At 39.7% G+C, this 18,973-nt stretch overlaps 1 protein-coding gene and 1 long non-coding RNA gene across 3 annotated transcripts in view; both read right to left on the bottom strand.

Moving 5' to 3' along the window:
- LOC116045153 overlaps positions 1-18,973 on the bottom strand; it is an 810,130-nt gene that overhangs the window by 486,738 nt on the left and 304,419 nt on the right. The window lies entirely within an intron of this gene.
- cntfr (ciliary neurotrophic factor receptor) overlaps positions 1-18,973 on the bottom strand; it is a 268,851-nt gene that overhangs the window by 14,944 nt on the left and 234,934 nt on the right. For both annotated transcript variants that reach the window (XM_031292668.2, XM_031292666.2), the window contains one exon: positions 12,525-12,688. In XM_031292668.2, coding sequence (XP_031148528.1) covers positions 12,525-12,688 — 164 coding nt within the window. The remainder of the gene's footprint in view (positions 1-12,524; positions 12,689-18,973) is intronic.

Below are 18,973 nucleotides of genomic sequence, written 5' to 3'. Positions count from 1 at the left end.
GTCCAACCAGCGTATCCAACCATAGCTTCTATCAGCATTCCTTACTGACTCTAATGTGTATGTGTGTTTGCATGCTAGTGTCTATGGTGTGAACGCTTGTGAGAGTTCAGCCACACACGCACATCTGTTTGATTCTGTGTGTTCATGTAAATTCTTTGCATGTGCCTTTATATTTTTGCATGTGTGTGTGTGCTTCTTTGTGTGTGCTTGCATTCCATGTGTTTGTAAAAAAAGAAAATACATCTTTGTGAAAATATTCCTCCATACATTTTTGTTTGTTTCTTTGTATGCATATATTAAAATTCATGTCAGTACATGTCTGTCGCATTGTTGTTTGTGTTTGCAAGGCTGATCTGGAACTGGTGCGTGCACATGTATGTGAACTACTACTGTATATGTGGAGGAGTATATAGAGTAAACAGCTTGCAGATAAACACTCCCAGAGAGATGGATGTGTTGCTGTGTTGCCAAGTCGCTAAACAGAGAGAATTGTGAGCAGCACTTAATATCACGTACTAGAGGGAGGGGGTAGGGGAGGGAGGCACAGAGAATGCGGGAGGGAAGACGGGAGATAGATGGGAGGAGGTGATACATTTTGGAGAGGCTGCAGCTATTGCTGCCAAAAGACACTGTCAGATCATTCACACTGCAAGACCAAGCCTGTGTTGTGGCAGTGGTGGTGAAATGATGTATGTTTACTTGTTGCTCTCTCTGTGTGCGTATTGCTTCACATGTGTCTGTAGGGCTGGTGTATTGTACTGTAGGGCCTATACACACTTTTTAGGGACACGTGTGTGACTCATCCACACACACTGACACGGAAAGGAAAGCAGGCATACACAACCCCACACACACACACACACACACACACACACACACACACACACACACACACACACACAAATATTTACCTTACCATAATCATGTCCCATTGACTCAGTATAAATATACTGTATTCACTAACCCCAAGTTATAATATGATAATAAAAAAGATTCTACCAAAATGGAATTACCACAAAATGGTCTATTTTGAAAGTAATTATCCTGCATAAACACCATATGTCTGTTCATTGTAAACAGCATATGTGAGCATTAATGTTTGACGATGAACTGGAGAACACAGAGGTGTTGGCCTGGTATTAATGCAGGAATCCACATGAGAGGCAGCACACATGGATTTTCTAACCCTTTGAACATGCATGAAAATTCATTGTTGCTTCCTCCCTAAACACAGTTCAACAGCTGTAAAGTAGAAACAATAACACAAAGCAGCAGCTAACGTTAGCTGGTTAATTCTAGTTACCTCAATAGCACTTTTATTCTAAAGATGTTCCACAGAGAGCGACACACAACTGACTTTAGAGCAAAAAGACAGACAGACCAATGCTCTGTGGTTACACTAACCAACACAAGCTAGCTAACACTGCTAACACTGGCTAACACTTGCTCTTCACTTTGATGCTAATAAAACCAGCTCACAACTGCGTCTAGCTAGTAAGCTGGCTTGGTAAGTTGTATCAGCAGCCTTGGTGAGCTAAATAAATTAGAGGAGTTGCTACTTTCTGTGTCTGTGTATTGATAATTTACAGCAGCAGTTTCATAGTTGATTCAGAATGACTTTGACATTGTTGGTGATCTAGCTAGCAGGGGCTAACTGGCTAAATACCGTAGCAGGTGTTGGGCTTTCTTGCTTAAGAAGCAGGAGCAGCATGTGATTGACTGAAAGGTGAGAAGTCAAACAAAGTGACATTATGAAGTAAAACGTTTCGTTATGAAATAAAAAGTGTTACTGGGAAAATGTCATTATGAAATAAAATAAAAGATTCTTGAAAAGGGCAATGAAAATAAGAATGATGAAGTAACATTTATCATAATGAGTTGAGTTTGACTAATTTCTTGAATTATTGTTTCAGAGAAGCTTTAGAAATTCTCACACACACACACACACACACCCACACACCCACACACCCACACACACACACACACACACACACACACACACACTCCCTAAGAGCCTCTACACAAATTCAGACAATGAGAGGGGCAGAGAGAGGAGATGTGAACATTCCTCAGGGATTGCATAAGGAACTGTGACAAAAAGAAGCAATCTTTTTTTTTCACACATACTTTTTATTTCCCTCCTCTCCTTTCATCTCCTTTCCTTTCTCTCCTCTCTTTTTTGAGTCATTCCCCCTCACAATATTACAGTACAACCCCCTTTCTTGTGCCTTCTTTAATCATTAATCAATCTTGTACTTGTGTTTACTGTTGCAATAACCTCACATAACTTTCCCACCGGGATCAATACCATTTAATCTCATTTTATCTACTGCAAGTATACATTTACTGTGATGTTGTGTAATTCAAAGTAATGAATGAACTCCAACTGGCCCTTATTATTACAGCCAAAGGCAGGTCATCCTAGGGGTCCAATAAGTCCAATAAATTTCATTACATATTTGAATTATAACTTCCATCAGGGGGATTAGTATCATATGTTTTGTCATATACAATCTATATTAGACATATATGATATGGGATAAAGCACCAAACATGTAGGTCAGAGATAGAAAGTACAATGAGATAAGCAGAACACTAGGAATAAAAGAGGGAAGGCATATAAAGGAAGACAATAGTAGACAGACGGATAAACAGAGAGAAGAAGAAGACATAAGAATAGAGAAGAGAAGAATAGGGAAGAGGATGAGAAAAGAGGGAGAAAAAGAGGGATGCAAAAAAGAGACAGTCGGAGAAAGCAAAAAAGAGTAGGAAAAGCAGAGAGAGGGAGACATGGAGAGAATTGGCGTCGGTGGTCAGATCTAATCCAGTGAGCATGTCTGTTGTCCTGGAAAGGAAACCCAATTATATGGCACTTCCACTGGCCCGATGGCACTATGTGTGTGTATGTGTGTGCACTGAGAAGGTTGGTCTCATTAGGTTGACTGACAGCTCCCATTTTTTCGCCGCACACTCCTCCCATTTGAGAACACACACACACGCACAGAAACGGCAGGTCCAGGGGTAATTTCTCAAACAGTATTTCTCTCTTTGATGCCCCAATCACCATAGCAGCAATTACAGTAAAAGGAAGCTAAACCCCCCAGCCATTTCAAAAATCCCGAACTAGACCTTGCACCCTTGAAAGCACATGGCAGTCTTAACAACACGCCGGCGGTGAATGTGTCTCAACATTAGACAGTCACAGCCACCGCATGTCAAGAATGTCAAACATGAACAAGTCGTGAAAGATACATATTATTTATATATTATATTTAGAATTGATCCCATTCTTCCTTCTTTCCCTTCTGTAACAACTTTAAAATTGATGGATATATGAACAGATGAAGCTTATTTAGTAAAACAAAAAATATACTGTATATGCATGAAAAGACGACAAAAACATGCTTTCGCTCAATGTGAGTTAGGCCTCAACCTCGCGTGGGGTGGTGATGGCGCAGTGGATATGACACATGCTTTTGGTGTGGGAGACCTGGGTTTAATTCCCACTGCGATACATCAACCAATGTGTCCCTGAGCAAGACGCTTTACCCCTAGTTGCTCCAGAGGCGTGCGACCTCTGACATATATAGCAATTGTAAGTCGCTTTGGATAAAAGCGTCAGCTAAATGACATGTAATGTAATGTAATGTAATGCGTGAGCCTCCACAGGATAAGTGGGAATAGATAATGCATTTGTGAATGGATAACTTTTAGTTTCTTTGTCAGTGGTTTACAAAGCAAATAATGGTACTATAAATGGACTGCATTTACATAGCTTATTTACGCCAAGAACATTGCAAAGCGCTTCACAAAGTCTCACATTAACCCACTTGCACACATTCATACACATCTAACTTGCACACTGGAAGCAGACTTGAGGTACAGTGCTGTGCACAATGACACTTGCAGTTAGGAGGTGGAAACTGTGTGGAAGCTATACCCTCTGCTTGAGATATTGTTACCCTGTCAATGCTTACTTTTGTAATAATTTAGCTCTGGCAATGTAGCCTAAAATAAATTAGAGGTTTAGTTTGCTGGCTGTATGAAATTACAATACATTTATCTGAAATTTGATGGAAATATTGTGTTTGGATTAATGGACTGGGCTTTGACTGGGAGTTGTTTAGATCTACGATTTTTTGCCAACTATTACTAAGCTTTGAAAATGATGCTGTGTTGACTTGCTGAGCAGAAAGTCTGACATCCAGGACTTCTAAGTGGCTTCAATCAAGTGCTGTTTTGTCAGATAATCAAACCCCTAAGACAAATGACAAGTAGCCTTAATTGTTATAGATGTTGCAGTGTAATAGCTGGATAGAAAAAAATGAAAGAGAATGAAATCCAATCAAAACAGCTAGCTACAGCACAGCGTGCGGTGCATAATATGTGTACTGCTGCTGAGGAGCTCTAAATGATTATTTCTGCTCAACACTCTCCTTATTTGAATCATTTGTCAGAAAGCCTCAAATTGATTCATCGGCCTCTTACTCACTTACACCCCCCACACACACACACACACTTATGTTGCTGCCCACAGAACGATTCATGATAAAAGCTGAAGCTGACAGAACATGATGAGTGGTGAAACTGCTGTGCGCCAGCTGAACCACAGTCCTCCAAAGAGAGTGGTGGTGGTAAATGGCAGCTAGTATAGCTCATCAGAAGTTGTTGCCTTTGGCTAAAAAAAAAAGAAAGTTTCTACACATTTTTCAAAACATGCCTCATTAAGTGTAACATTTAGATGCCCTGTAATCCTGTTAACCCATGTTAAATACAAGCAATACTTTTCCTAGGCAGACTTTTTTTTAGAATGACCAATGCATTTTCCCTATGCAGGCAGTTTTTTTTTTTTGTTCAAGTACAGTATTAAAAGCAACTGGTGTAGATTATTATTAAAAATGCAAAAAATTTGTAACTCAACACACTGCACCCACATGCCACATGGTTAGGCTTGCAGGAACTGTTTTAAAATCTCCTCCTTGCTGTGTTTATGTGGGGGAAAAATCTAAATCAAATGGTCAGTTTTTAACAAGCTTTGGCAACTTTCATGTTTCATTTGGTGACTGCGTGGTTCATTCTATCTGAACTTTATTGGCCATGAGACACAAGCCTACAGTGGTATGCTAGTGTCTTGAAATCTCGGATCAGATAATAGTGTGTGTGTATGAAAGCCAGAGGATTGACATGGTGATACAGAAATCAATAGAGACAGAGGAGAGGGCAGTGGCCCCATTCATCTCTATTTACCCTTACACAGTAAGACCTCCAAAGCACCACAAAGAGATTCCACTGATATATATAATCTGGGAAACACACACAGGATAAGGTAACTCTTTCCTAAATGGGTGACATGTATGATACCTCTACCATATAGTGTCCTTTCATGTTGGTCTTTTTCTTTTTTCTTTCTAAGCCCCCTGTTCTTTTGTTACTTCCCTTTTGGCTAATACAATGAGAACAAAAATCAGATTTATATAAAAGGATGCATGTATACTTTATTAAATTCTGTCAAAAGTATCTAAACAGCCCATAACAGATCTACAGTATGCATCTTTGTGTGTATACAATGTAAAGAAAACAGTACAATTTAACTTTAATGCACTTTGACAGCAGAGCGAAATTATGATGAATTTTACATGTGACAGGGCTAAATCAGTCCCCTGTGTGTGTGTGTGTGTGTGTGTGTGTGTGTGTGTGTTAGAAAGATATGATAAATGATCTGTCTGTGGCAGTGTCTTTTAGATGGGATGTTTTCCCCCAAACAAGGTCTAAACATTTATCATGTGCACCCATTGATACAAATGGATGGCTTACGAGGTGGATGGCTGGCGTATTGGATGGATGGATGAATGAATGAGTCGGGGATGGTAAAACTGTGGAAAGAGGGAAAAGTGGTTGCTAGTGTTCGAAAGGGATGGGGATGGGGAGGTGAAAAGGTGAGAGTAAAAGATGAACAGAACGGAATCAGAGCCACTGTTCATCTTTTATGACATTCAATGTCAAGTCATTCAGTGTCAATCTCTGCTTTTCCATTGCCATGACAACAAAGTTACTCACAAAAACATACAGTACATACACACACAGTTATCCACCACTCACACAACCATGACAAAAGGCACACACATGCACAATCACATACAGCATATCTCTGTGAATCTACTTACAAGTACACAAACAAACACACAAACACAGGCTCACTATTGATTCAACTAAGTGCATGCAGGATGAGAGGGACTTTTGGCAATCATACAAAGACTATTATTACATAGAATAGCAGATGGGGAGATAAAGCGAAGAGTAAGAGGATAGTTCATAGGAAAATGATAGAGGGAGAAAAAGCGACAAAGAAAGTGAGGTGGGAGGGGGAGGGAATGAGGGAGAAGGATGGATGGAAGGGGGATGCAGCATGTCAAACAGAAGGACAAATGAGAAAAGAAAGTGGTATGAATAAATAATTGCAAGGCTAAACCGTGTTGACCAAGCGAACACAGATTAAACTTCTCTGCTCCGGCTGCGTTAATTGTGTCCCTCAGTTTCTCTGAGGATTTGTGTCTCTCACATCATAAAACACTTAACGTTTAAACTTTTCTGCCCTTTATGTACATACAGTATGTGTGGGTGTGGCAGTGCATGGTCAGCCTGTGGGCGGACAATGCAGATGTACAGTGTAGGTCTGTGCATGCACTGTGAAAATAGAACATAATCTCAAATACTAAGAAGCCATTGTGTTCTCTTTGGAACAACTGAACAATCGTCCAGCGTAGTACGATTATTTTAATTTATTTGCAATACAAATCAACTTTTAATATCTTTTTGGCAGACTTTTAAGACTCAGTAATGACTTGATGGGATGGAGATTTTTTTTTCAGTGTGCTATTTGTGCATGCGTTGAATGTCTGTTAACGCAATACGGAGAATCTGTGACTGTGTGTGTTCTTTGTTTTCACATGTGCCCTCATGCATATGCGTGTTTTGCTTGGATCACATTTGCATGTATATTTATCTTTGTAATTAGCAGAACAAGAATGTGTATGTGTGTGTGTGTGCACAATGCATACATGTGTTTATATGCGTACCAGCATTTAAGAGTGTATATGCATCTGGATGTGCATTTCTGTCTGCATATGGCTGTTTTCTGTCTGTATGGAAACGTGCAAGTTCTCAATAGTTTAGCATCTTCCCCAAAGGGCAATTACAGTGCAGCAGATGCAGTTTTCATACCACGGAGAGAATATTGAGCAATCTGAAATTGTTCTTATCAAAGTTACTGGACCATTGATTTAATTGCAGTGAGAGTTTGAGTTCATGTCTCAGTGAAGGGAGCGTAAGGGTGGGATGGAAACAACACAAGGCCATGGGAAACAGAACAATTCACTGAACATTTACAGGCATGCAGATGTATTTTCATGTGCCGATTCTTTTGCGTCTTTGATAATTATCATCTTTAAATCACAGTTTATTACACAGACATAATGTGACGTTCTTTTACTGAATTACAGGAGGCAGGCCGGCCATGTTATGTTTTAGACTCTTTGAAGCCTCAGCCTAAAGGAAAGACATCGTCGTCCATCAGTGTTTCCATGGACCAAATTAGCCTTTTTAATTACTCAAAGGGTAATTTCGGTATTTCTTCTTTCAGTATCATGCAGACTCTTATTTTGACGTTTGTTTACTGAGCTAAAACCGGAAGTAGAAAACCACGTTAGAATTCACCACATTAGAGATGCATTAGAAACGGCAGACTGGTTAAGAAATGCAGACAGTCATTAGGCCAGGTAAAATGCATTCTGCCCGTTGACTCCCCAGCAGAAGCATCGCTTGTATGTACATAATCCTTGTTCTGACTAAGTTAACTTGTAAGCATATTGATTTCATGCTGTAAAAGTAATGTTCATGAAAAGTAGATGGCTTAGTGAATTACAGTATTTTGCGGTTTGTTTCCTAGTTTCACTCTCTCGTCTCTCATCACTCATTTCATATGTATGGATTCAGCACAATGTGAAGAAAATAAATCTGCATACAAAGAATTCAGGATTTCTTCATGTTCATGAATAGAGAGAGTTTAGCTCACTGTTTAGTTGGAGTTGCTACACCTCAGCGAGAAGAGTACATCACTATTCTAATGGTCATATATATGTAAAGTGTGTAGTTGTGAATTTTTTTGATTACCCAAGATTTTATGGCTTAACATATTCCATAGGTTTTTTTTCAGTCCTCTCTCTTTTCTTCCCTTGAACTATTCATCTATCTTCCTTTAACTGGAAACACCTTGTAACTGATAGCTTATAAACTTCACTCTCAAAGAATCCTTTAGTGCTCCCTTTTTTCTTCTCGCCTCTCGCACTTTTATCCATTTATCAGTCCATTTCGAGGCTGACGATCGCTCCGTACATTTAATCATGCTCCTCTCCATATGAGCATTTCTCTTTTTCTCGCCATACCTCTCTCATCCACCATCCAATCTTCTTTCAGTTTTTATAATCAAATAATGTAGACTCAGGCTTATGTGCTTTATTTGACATTACATCTTAATTTCCTTTTCTCAATCCCATTCTTTGTCACTCATCCGGGGATATGCATGAGTCTACATTTCAATCACCGTTATCACTCCATAACTTAAGCCCAAATGCTATCTATTAATGTCTATCCCACTTATACTGCTTCTTTCTCTTTACTGTGTCTACCAGGGTCTGCTATCCATTCACGTTCTTTTCCATCTTTGATGCGATCATTCATCTCTACCAAAAAACTTTTCCTCACTTTCCTCCTTCTGTCTGAATCTCCGTCACTATAAGCATCTGGCCCAGCTGTCTCTTCATTCCTCAGGAGGATGGATGGTTTCCTCTGAAGTTCAATGGGATCACACCGCCGCTTTCATTTCTGACTCAAGACACATTTCAGCCATGTTGTCTAAACACATTAAAGGTGAATTCTTAAGCAATACTAACCACTTCAATTAGTATTCACCATCTGAGGCTATACTTAATGGAGTTAATATGGGGCCGATAAACAGTGTGTCTCATTTTGGCAACCTCATTTAACTCCACTTAATGATTTATACCACAGATTGACAGCTTTAAACTCAAATGTTTTCTACAACAGTGTGCTACTATAGTCATTAAACATGCAATCTGCAGTACATTCAGCCATGATCAGCTGTAATTATTATGTATTATGTAGTGTTCATAACATGGCAACACCATTATATGCCTAAATGAAAAATGCACATGCAATGGTATGTTGGGTTTGTTAACAGAAAGGGCCAGGAGGGTTTTAAAGTGCTGATATTATGCTCATTTTCAGGTTCATAATTGTATTTAGAGGTTATATCAGAATAGGTTTACATGGTTTAATTTTCAAAAAACACCATATTTTTGTTGTACTGCACATTGCTGCAGCTCCTCTTTTCACCCTGTGCGTTGAGCTCTCTGTTTTAGCTGGGTGTGAGGCATCTCATTCTGTCCCATCTTTGTTGGGAGCCGCACATGCGCCGTAGCTAGGTTAGCACTACAAGCTAGTCAGAAGCATGAGGGAGTGCCACGCTTGCAGCTAGCCTAGGCGAGCATTATAACGTGTGTTACAAAGTGACGCACGTTCGTCACGGAAGTAAAGGCTGGACTACAATAGAGCTGTTTGGAGCAGTTTGTGAACAGTGTTTTCTGTTGGAGATGGTAAGTTCCTTTGGGGTTGACTTTGGGCTTTTCACTTAGTAAACCTTTTACATGCACAAAAAGATATATAACACAACAAAGGAAAGGGGAAAAGCCAAAAAGCATAATAGGAGCACTTTAATGTTATTTCTTTTGTAGCATAAATCTAGCCCACAAAAAAAGATGGGAATGACAGTAATGGCTATAAGAAGGAAAACATGTTCAGAGTCTCAATTGACTAAATTGCCATTTAATTTTCACTTTAACAGTCTGACATTGTGTTCATGTTAGACAATTATTTATCCATTAACGAGATTGCACACTTTCTGCAGGACTGAGAACACCACCAACATTGTTAACCAACACCTAATGAAAGGGGCGGAAGTCCAGAGGTGATTCAGAATTGCCCCTTCTGAAAACCACACTTAACTGCTACAAAAATGAAAACCATGACCACGCAGACATTCATCAAAGAACACTGCAAAAGCCAAAAAGCCTGCGGTTTTTCAGCTGTCATCAACTGAATTCATGTAATTTCCAAATGATGTGTTCTTACCCCATACAAATATTGACTTAAGGTTTCCCACCTTTCACGTCATGCACCAGTTCACATATTGATTGATTAGTGGTGAGGGCGAGAAGGGGAACTGAGAGTGTGTGTCAGGTTTAATCATCAATTTATACCACAAAGATCTGTGGCACTATTATAACTTTCTTCTTTCCAACCGCTGTGTGTGAGTGTGTGTGTAAGACAGAGAGATTGAATGTACACGTCTTCACATGTGAGTTTGTGTGACTAAAGGTTTGTGCAAGGATCTAACATGTAGCTAGATAACATTGGAGTATTTACATGTTTGAGAGCAATGTTTGGAAAAGTAAGTACAGTTGTACTGCTGTTGTGTTTTTATCAGTCCATGTATATTTCGTCTCTCTTCTAAAATGTCCGAAAAAATGCCACATGCCTATCCCAAGTTCTCGCAGGCTGTAATAACACATTCCGTTTGAGTATTTTCTTTGAACACTTAAAACTGGGCAAATCTTCACATTTGAGAAGCAAGAAACCAGTTCAATCTTTTACTTCATAAATCACTTCAAACATTTAATCAATAACTCTTGTATTTAATATGCTGTTGATCAATTAGAAACAGTAAGCCCTAAGTGCAGCACTGTGAAGGGCCTGAAAGCAGCCTAATTAGGGGGAGAATTAAAATCAAGAATGTCTTGAGGGTTTAATCACCTTAGGTGCATTCACATCTTTAGTTCAGCTTCGTTAGATGGAAACATTGATATATTATATACTGAACAAATGACACAAACAATACATACAAATAACCCCATGTAAACCGCAATGGTTCAATCCAGAGAAAGTGAGCAGCTGTTATAAAGGAAAGATGTGAAATGAGAAATACTGTACTTTTTACTCCACTCCATTAACCTGACATCTTTAGTTACCAGTTACTTTACAGATTAAGATGTTTGCACACAAAACACATGTAGTTTATAAAATACGATGTTTCATTATAAATTAAAATACCCAACAATATAACGGCCTACATGTCCAGCTGAAATGATTAGACCATTAAACACGGAAATGTTTGGATCGTTTCCAGTTTCTAAAATGAGTTTTCTGCATCTAGTACTTTTTCCTGATGATACTTACATACTTTTACTTACATTTACTAACATTTTCAATGCAGAACTTTTACCTGTAACGGAGTATTTTTTACAGTGTGGTAATAGTACTTTTACTTAAGTAAAGGATCTGAATACTGCCTCCACCGCTGGTGAGAACAGAGGGATATAACAAACAATGGAAATCTTGAGTGAGGTAATGACAGAGACAGAGACACTTGTTGAAGGATACATACAGGGATGGAAAGAGTGAGAGAAAGACTGAAAAAAGAAAATGTGTATAGGTCTATAATTCATATGTGTGTGTTTCCATGTGAGAGTACGTAACCCAAGTTCTTGGAACAACACCTTTGCGAACCATTGACAGGCACGATAATAACACTGCAATGTTAGACGTTAGTAGAGGGAGCTTTCATCCCAGGAATCCTATAGTGGACACATATGCTTTTACTATACGAAGCCCTGAGGGAACTGAACCCACAAGAAACAGTCAGATACAATAACATAGACCAAAGAAGCTGAGCGAGTTTGTCTGTCTGACGAGGGATCAAACTCAAACGGCCACAGGTTGGACCATTTCACTTCAGGCATCTCTCTGGAGAAAGCATTTTTTTTTATTTATCTCAAAACAACATCCCTATATATTTCTACAGATGATTAAAAAAATGTTTATGATAAGCCAAGAGTGCTTGGTGAAATTGTGAAATTGTAATTGTTAAAAGACAATCTACCCTGCTTCTAGAAAATTCACCATTTCCTTTCGAGGAATATTTCTTTGCAATGAGGGGAAACTAAATCTGCTAAATGGATGAAGGCCAATCTTTTTTTTTTTGGAACACCACTCCCAGAGAAGAAATAAGTTGGCTCACCAGAGGTTTTCAAATAGCAGATAATGACTCATAATCTAACAGGTGTTTTTCAATGTTGACTTAAAGCTTTCGGTAATAGAGCTGTGTCTGAACAAACACTCTTTACCGTATATAACTCCCTTTACTTTTGGCTTATGTCTTACATGTGTCAGACAGATTTTTGGACAAGATTTCAGAACAAACTATGCTACTCATACTGTAAGTGCGGAGTTCCTTTTAACAATGTAATTAATGTCCATGTTTTCTTTTTTTCACTGGAGTTTCATGTGTTGAATCGTAACCTCAAGAAAACAAATGCCAAACTGTAGGGTTGTGTGAATGTTTCTCACAAGCAGGCGCACGCACGCACGCACACACACACAGCGCTACTCACATGCTGCCACTGCTCTCGGATGAGTGGCCGGTATCGAAGGAAGTATTTCAGAGGGAAGTTGTCGATGTCAGGCCAGGTGGCGGGGCTCTGCCAGGACACCTCCAGCCTCCGGGCGTTGAAACGGATCGGGGTTGCCGTCACTCGCTCCGGCGGGTCTGGTTTGACTGTGGGGTGGATAAGAACCATTATAGTTATAGTTAAAGGGGCACCCCACCTAATTAACACACGTTCTGCATTTCTTGTAGCAGTATTTACCACTCTGGAAATGGTCTTTAGCTCAGAGCCACCTTCACTACAATGTTAATGTGTCTAACAGTCGATTGCTGCGTTTCAGAGTCTCACACAGTGTTTTTCTAAGAAATCTGATGGCTGCATCTGCATGCTGATATTCCATGTCTTTTTTGTCTGGTCTCGATATAAGGGCCTAATTATTATTGTACAGTTCTGGAAATTGAGAAATACACGTTTTTGTCCATCTTTCAGTTCAAGCAGTGGTCAGAACAGCTTGGGTCAAAGTTCAACAAATTTTAATTTTTGCCGCACCCCCACCCAACATCTGCACAGTCGTCACACGCACATACTGTACATACATACACAATAATGCACAAGGAGATTTTTTGCAATAATGTGAATATGCCTTTAGGCCTGAGAATTCAAATAATTGGCAAGACCATGAGGGAAGAGGAGGCCAAATAAACAGAAGGTCTGATTAATGCTATTCAGTTGAATGATGCAGAGTTTTCGAAGCTTGACTCAAGAACTAAAAGTCAGGATATCACTGATTTGAACCATTACTTAAACTGCCAGTTGCAAGAGTAACGCTTTAAGGTTAAGAGAATCATATATAAGAAGGGGTTTCTACTTCCAACGCTAAGAAGAAATCGCCTTCTAATGACTAAGGACTAGTGGTGAAAAGAAATAATCAAAAATCGTATGCATCGTGATTTTTTTGTGATGATTTTTTAAAATCAATTATTTTCCCTGGAATCAATATACTGTATATATATTTTTTTTTTACTAATGATTTACCTAAATACCGTAACGCTGACGCTGACATCATATCCATTTCCAGCAAAGAAAATCCATGTTATGTACTTCTTTACAAATAAATGTCAGACTGACTGACATGTGATGTGCATTCTTTTTAGAAAATAATTAGTTTTTAGAATTGTCTTGTGATATATTGTCTCTAGAAGTGTTTTATTCAACTTTTGTTTTTGTTAACGAAAGAAAAGAAAATCACAATACTCAATACTATCGAATCGCAATGCTTCCAGAATGGCAATAAATGAAAATCACAATATATATCCAATCGGCACCCAAGTATCATGAAAGAATCGAATCGGGACAAAGGTATATCGTCCGAGCCCTACTAATAGTCAGGTTCACTATATATTTTTGTGGGAATTTTTTGGGGATTTGCTAAACTATACATTTTTGGAAAGGTTATTGTATAAGGAGTCAGAAAATCAATGTTTGCATTTGCCCAGATGTCTGTGTGGCGGCCATATTGAATTTTAAAAAAATGGCCACCGTAAAACTTTAATTTGTAATATCTCGGCTTCTGAATAAGCTGGAATGTTGATTTTAACTGCTAAACCCACATTTTCAGGGTCAGAGAATCCAATGGTGTCAGTTACAAAGCTACAAGACTTTACCACATTAACCCATAGATACATAAGTGGGTCGGTGTGGTTGTTTTCTTGTAATATCATTGTAATGAAAAGTTGCTCGCATTTAATATTCCATGTTCCTCAAAAAACATGTTTTTTTATCATCCCGTTGAAATACATCCACAATATGGGCAGGGTTCAGAATTAGCACCATCTACCAGCCAAATGCTGGTAAAGTATGCAAGTGGCTGGTAGATTTGCTTCACTCACCAGCCAAAAAAAAGCAATGGTAATCTATAGAGTGGCTTGTCAAATGTGAACATTCACTAGCCATTCGGCTGGTGGACCAAAAACTACTACATCACAAGCAGTTGGTCAGGTACCTTGGAGTTCCTTTTATTGAAGAGTTTAAAATTAGCAAATGTTCTGGAACTATCAACATGCACATTTAGACCACAGTATGATTAAGCAACCTTTTTAATAAGACAGTTTCTAGCTGGCACTTACAGTCCTTAGCTCTGCAGGACCACCTCCCAGAAGAGCAGTCAGATTTGCACTTGCGTTGAACCAACTCAAGGATGGCCTTTGGGGCTTGGAGGACCTGTGTGGTCACTGGTTTGAGCATGCCATCCGAGTGTTTGAAGTATCAGTTTTGCAGAGGATCCATCTGTGGATCCTGCAGAGCAATGGCTGCCTGTGCTCATACTCTTGTTTGGACATGGACTCTCAAGATGTGCTGCTTCAGAGCTCCAAGTGTTGGAGGGAGCTTGTCACTTTCTGCCCTATGTTTGCAGAAGAGATGCCATCGCAGTTGAGGGATTGCCTTGATGTTGATCCCCTTGGGTGAGAAAGCTGCACATATAAAGGATTCCAGGGCTGACAGCATTCCTTCTGTCACATCTGCTTCATCCAAAAGCATCTGCAGAGCTTTTACAATATCTTCATCTGCTTTGAGGTAGACCTGCAGCCAGGTTGCCTTGCCTATGCGGGAGAACCTTCCTGTGTTGTCAGCCCCAGTGAATGCATGGAAGGCTGGCAAAGCCTTTGCTCTTTCTTTACCTAGAGCTCGCCACGGTGGTTCAATCTGCACAACACCAGAGGCCATAGAAATGGACGTGTTCTTCAACATGAGATCATAGTTTGCTGTGACTAGCACTAAAACATCTGTATCTGGTGAGAAAAACACCAACTGTGCATCATGTGGGTTTCGCTGTGAAGCCAGCACAGCCTGGTGGATCAGCAGTGTGTCTGTGTGTGCGTGGTTGTTTTCTTCAAAGACAAGGTCTTTGTTGCTCCTAGTGATCCCAGAAGCAGATGTGATGATCAGCTTGGAGGATCCCTTGTTGTACTGAGTTTTGGCAGCAAGATATTCAGTCAGATCACTCTTAGTCTTGTCATGGGAGAGGAACCTACTCATTGGGATGTGTTTGATGTTGGTGTCAACTCTGATTTGATACTGTATAGAAGCTTTTCCTTGTCTTCAGAGAATCTGCCCTATATGTGTCAAACACGAGGATGATTTCATCATAATCTTGTGTTAGTTGCATCAGTCTGTCATTGAAGCAACCACTCAGATCCTTGACTGTCAATACAGTCGCTGGTTTTTTGCTCAGCTTCTGCACAAGCACCATACCGTCCACCAGTGCTATCTTCCGACTTGGCTGATCAGTAGATGTGAGGTCTGTGAGTCCTGTATCCATTGCATCTTGGTGAGTAGAACTTCCAACTTGAGGCGGCTGATGGTCTTCATGGGGCATGTCTCCTGACCATGTCACAGCACATATTTTTTTCATTTATTTGCGTATAGTGTACATGTGTATTTATGCTCTTATCTATTTATTATCTCATGTTTTTATGTGTTTTTGTGTGAACGTGTATGTGTTGGCTACCTGTTGTGAACCAAATTGCCCCTTGGGGACATTAAAGACATTTCAACTTCAACTTCTTTTGTCAGCTTCTCAAGTAGATGGATTAACTTGGACTTGTAATGGCATGGCAGAATTGTTCCATCAGGCGCAAACAGTACCCTTGGTGTCAGAGTGAATTCATAGTTTCCTATGGCCTCTTTCTGGTTGATGTCTCGGTTTGACCTGGCAAGTACTAGTAATGTTAGCGACCTGTTAGCAGCAGTCATAAATGTATATGTTGTTGAAATATAACATTCTGAGGTAAAAATTAAGATAATAGGCTACTTACTATACATGTATCAGATGCTCTGTAAAATAATGTTCTTGATGGGATGACACAGCGGATATAATATGTTGTGTGTTCCACAACAACTATCCCAGTATATCAGAAGTCTGAGGAGCAAAAGTCATATATGACCAGTGTTGGGGAAGTTACTTTTAAAAAGTAGTGTTTGCTCGTTACTCGTTACTTCTTAAAAAAGTAATCCGTTACTTTACTTAGTTACCCCCTATGGAAAGTAACTTTTTACGTTACTCGTTACTTTTACGTTACTTTTAAAAGCAGGGGTCTCTGGCAGAGACTGAAGTTAATTATACTTTAACTATCCGTGACTATAAAGCCAATCTCTGGTTTATCAGTGAAGTGTCTGAACTACACTGCAGGCTGGATTCTCTACTCACAGAGTGACGGCTGATTCATTATGAACGAGTCCAGCGCGGGTTGAATGCACATCAGCAGGTCATCGGCATTACACGGTGTTAGTGTATACTATGTAATGTCTGTATCGACTTGTACTGGTCTCGCAGCCACGATGGTCCGTGCATTGTCGTAGACACATGCAGCCTCTTTTCTGGAAATCCTTGCGTGTCCGTGCAACCGACACAAGTCCACAGCGGTCCGCTGCGTGTATGTATGAGGCCATCTCCACACATCAACATTCCAGTTTATTCAGAAGTCGAGATATTACAATTTTAAATTTTACGGCGGCCATTTTTTAAACTTCAATATGGCTGCCCCGCCATATAGACATCTGAGCAAATGCCAACATTGATTTTTTGACTTCTTATACAATAACCTTTCCAAAAATGTATAGTTTAGCAAATCCCCCAAAAATTCCCACAAAGGTTAAAATCTGAATATAATGAACCTGACTATAAGGACTACTATTATCAGTATTATTATTGAAGTGCTTTCTTTAGGTCACCATGTACTCTAATGGAAAGTAAATAGTCAGAGGGAGGATGAGGATGACATCTCAGTGAAAGACCACAGTGAGGACAAAGACAGAAGCTGAGCATGTTTGAGGGAACTGTTGCGAGGCAGATGATGAGAAGCACTCAGTCTCTGATGAAAGGACAGGTATAAATGTTGTTTCTGAATACCTGTCGACTGAGAAAGACGCACAGATGGAAAGATCAAAAGAATTCAATTCAATGCTTTTCAGGTGATGTTGAATGACCCAGTCTTTGTTGGATCACACTCACCCAGGGAACACACTGGCCTGCCACTTCAGCTACATTAAAACCCTTTTCACAGAGATACACAAGGCATTACAATATAGACTGGAAAGCAGCAGTTGCAAGCTTGAATGTCTGATTAAACATAAAGATATAGTACCGGATGAAGGATGCAATCAATTTGTGTAAAAAGCACAACAACAAACATGTAGAAGGGCACGCAAACCGACAGCACACAGGCAAATGCAGACACAGTCAGAAGCAAACAGACAGGCATCTCTGAGTACGACCTTCATTGAATGAATGATTAAAAATCCGAAAGACCGTTGAAGATGATAAGAGACAGATGAAAGCAGACAGACAACTTTCTCCCTCGAGAGAGCGATGTTAATCTCATTGTTACCTTCTTCGAGTCAATGTGTAAAAAGGGGAAAGGGAAGAAAGAGAGAAAGAATAGAAAAGCGCATAAAGGCAGAGTGAAACCACAGTGAAGTCAGCGGAGACCCGAGAGCAAAAATTCATCTGCTTTGTCCAACAGTACAGAACAGAAGGACACATGTGCAAGGACTGAACAAAACAGAGAGACAATGGTATGGGTGGGGTGTCCCAAAGGCTTTTAAAGTATTCATCTGACTTGAAACATAGAGTATGAGCTTTGTGTTGCATGAGAAATGAACACATCCCTCTGATGACCTGTGGAGGTCTACTACTATTAATACTAGAGATGAAAGATGAAAGATAAAAAAAGAGTTTAAAATCCACTGAGACAATAAGAGTCTAGGACTTCACTGATCAAAACAGAAGAAATCGAAAATTATCCGAAGCATGCACAAAAGGTGAGTAACAGATGCAAGGCCTCGATTAGACAGAATGCGTTTTAAGCAGCCTTTATTTCAATGAGAGTGAAGCATTTGGCCCGCTGTTTTTGCATTGCTGAGCGCCTCGTTTCTTTTTTCCTGAGTGCCTCGATTAAAAAAAAAAACTACTCAGAGCAGAAAAAACGCCCGACGTCATTCAACTCCACTGCAGCAAAATAACGGTTGGCTGAGGATGGGTGATTCGATGGTTGCCTAGCAAGAAAAACAAAAACACGCAACTGGTGATCGGAGCGTCTTCAACAAGAAAGGCAGTGCGCCTCACGTACTGCAACCTGCAAACACGCTCTGTCTGATTGTGGCCTAAGGGCTCTAAGACTTTCAGTGTCCATGAAACTTAAAACTTAAGACTTAGATAGACATATGCTTTCTTTGTCAAGACTGATGGTAATGCAAGAAAAACACCATGTCACACATATGTGTAGACGTAGTCTATAGTAGACAAAGCAATAACTCTTAATGTGGGGGCAAATGTTAAAAAAATGTATCAACATATGATTGGTAAAAAAAGAAAAGAAAAAAAGAATGCGTGATCATGAGGGTATCATTTCCTGAAATCCCATTTTTGAGCCTGTTTATGCTTGGCCTGAAAACGT

Source organism: Sander lucioperca, chromosome 14, assembly GCF_008315115.2.
Source record: "Sander lucioperca isolate FBNREF2018 chromosome 14, SLUC_FBN_1.2, whole genome shotgun sequence".
Classification (NCBI taxonomy): domain Eukaryota; kingdom Metazoa; phylum Chordata; class Actinopteri; order Perciformes; family Percidae; genus Sander; species Sander lucioperca.
Note: the sequence above shows the minus strand (reverse complement) of the source record. Positions and strands in the feature narration are given on the sequence as shown.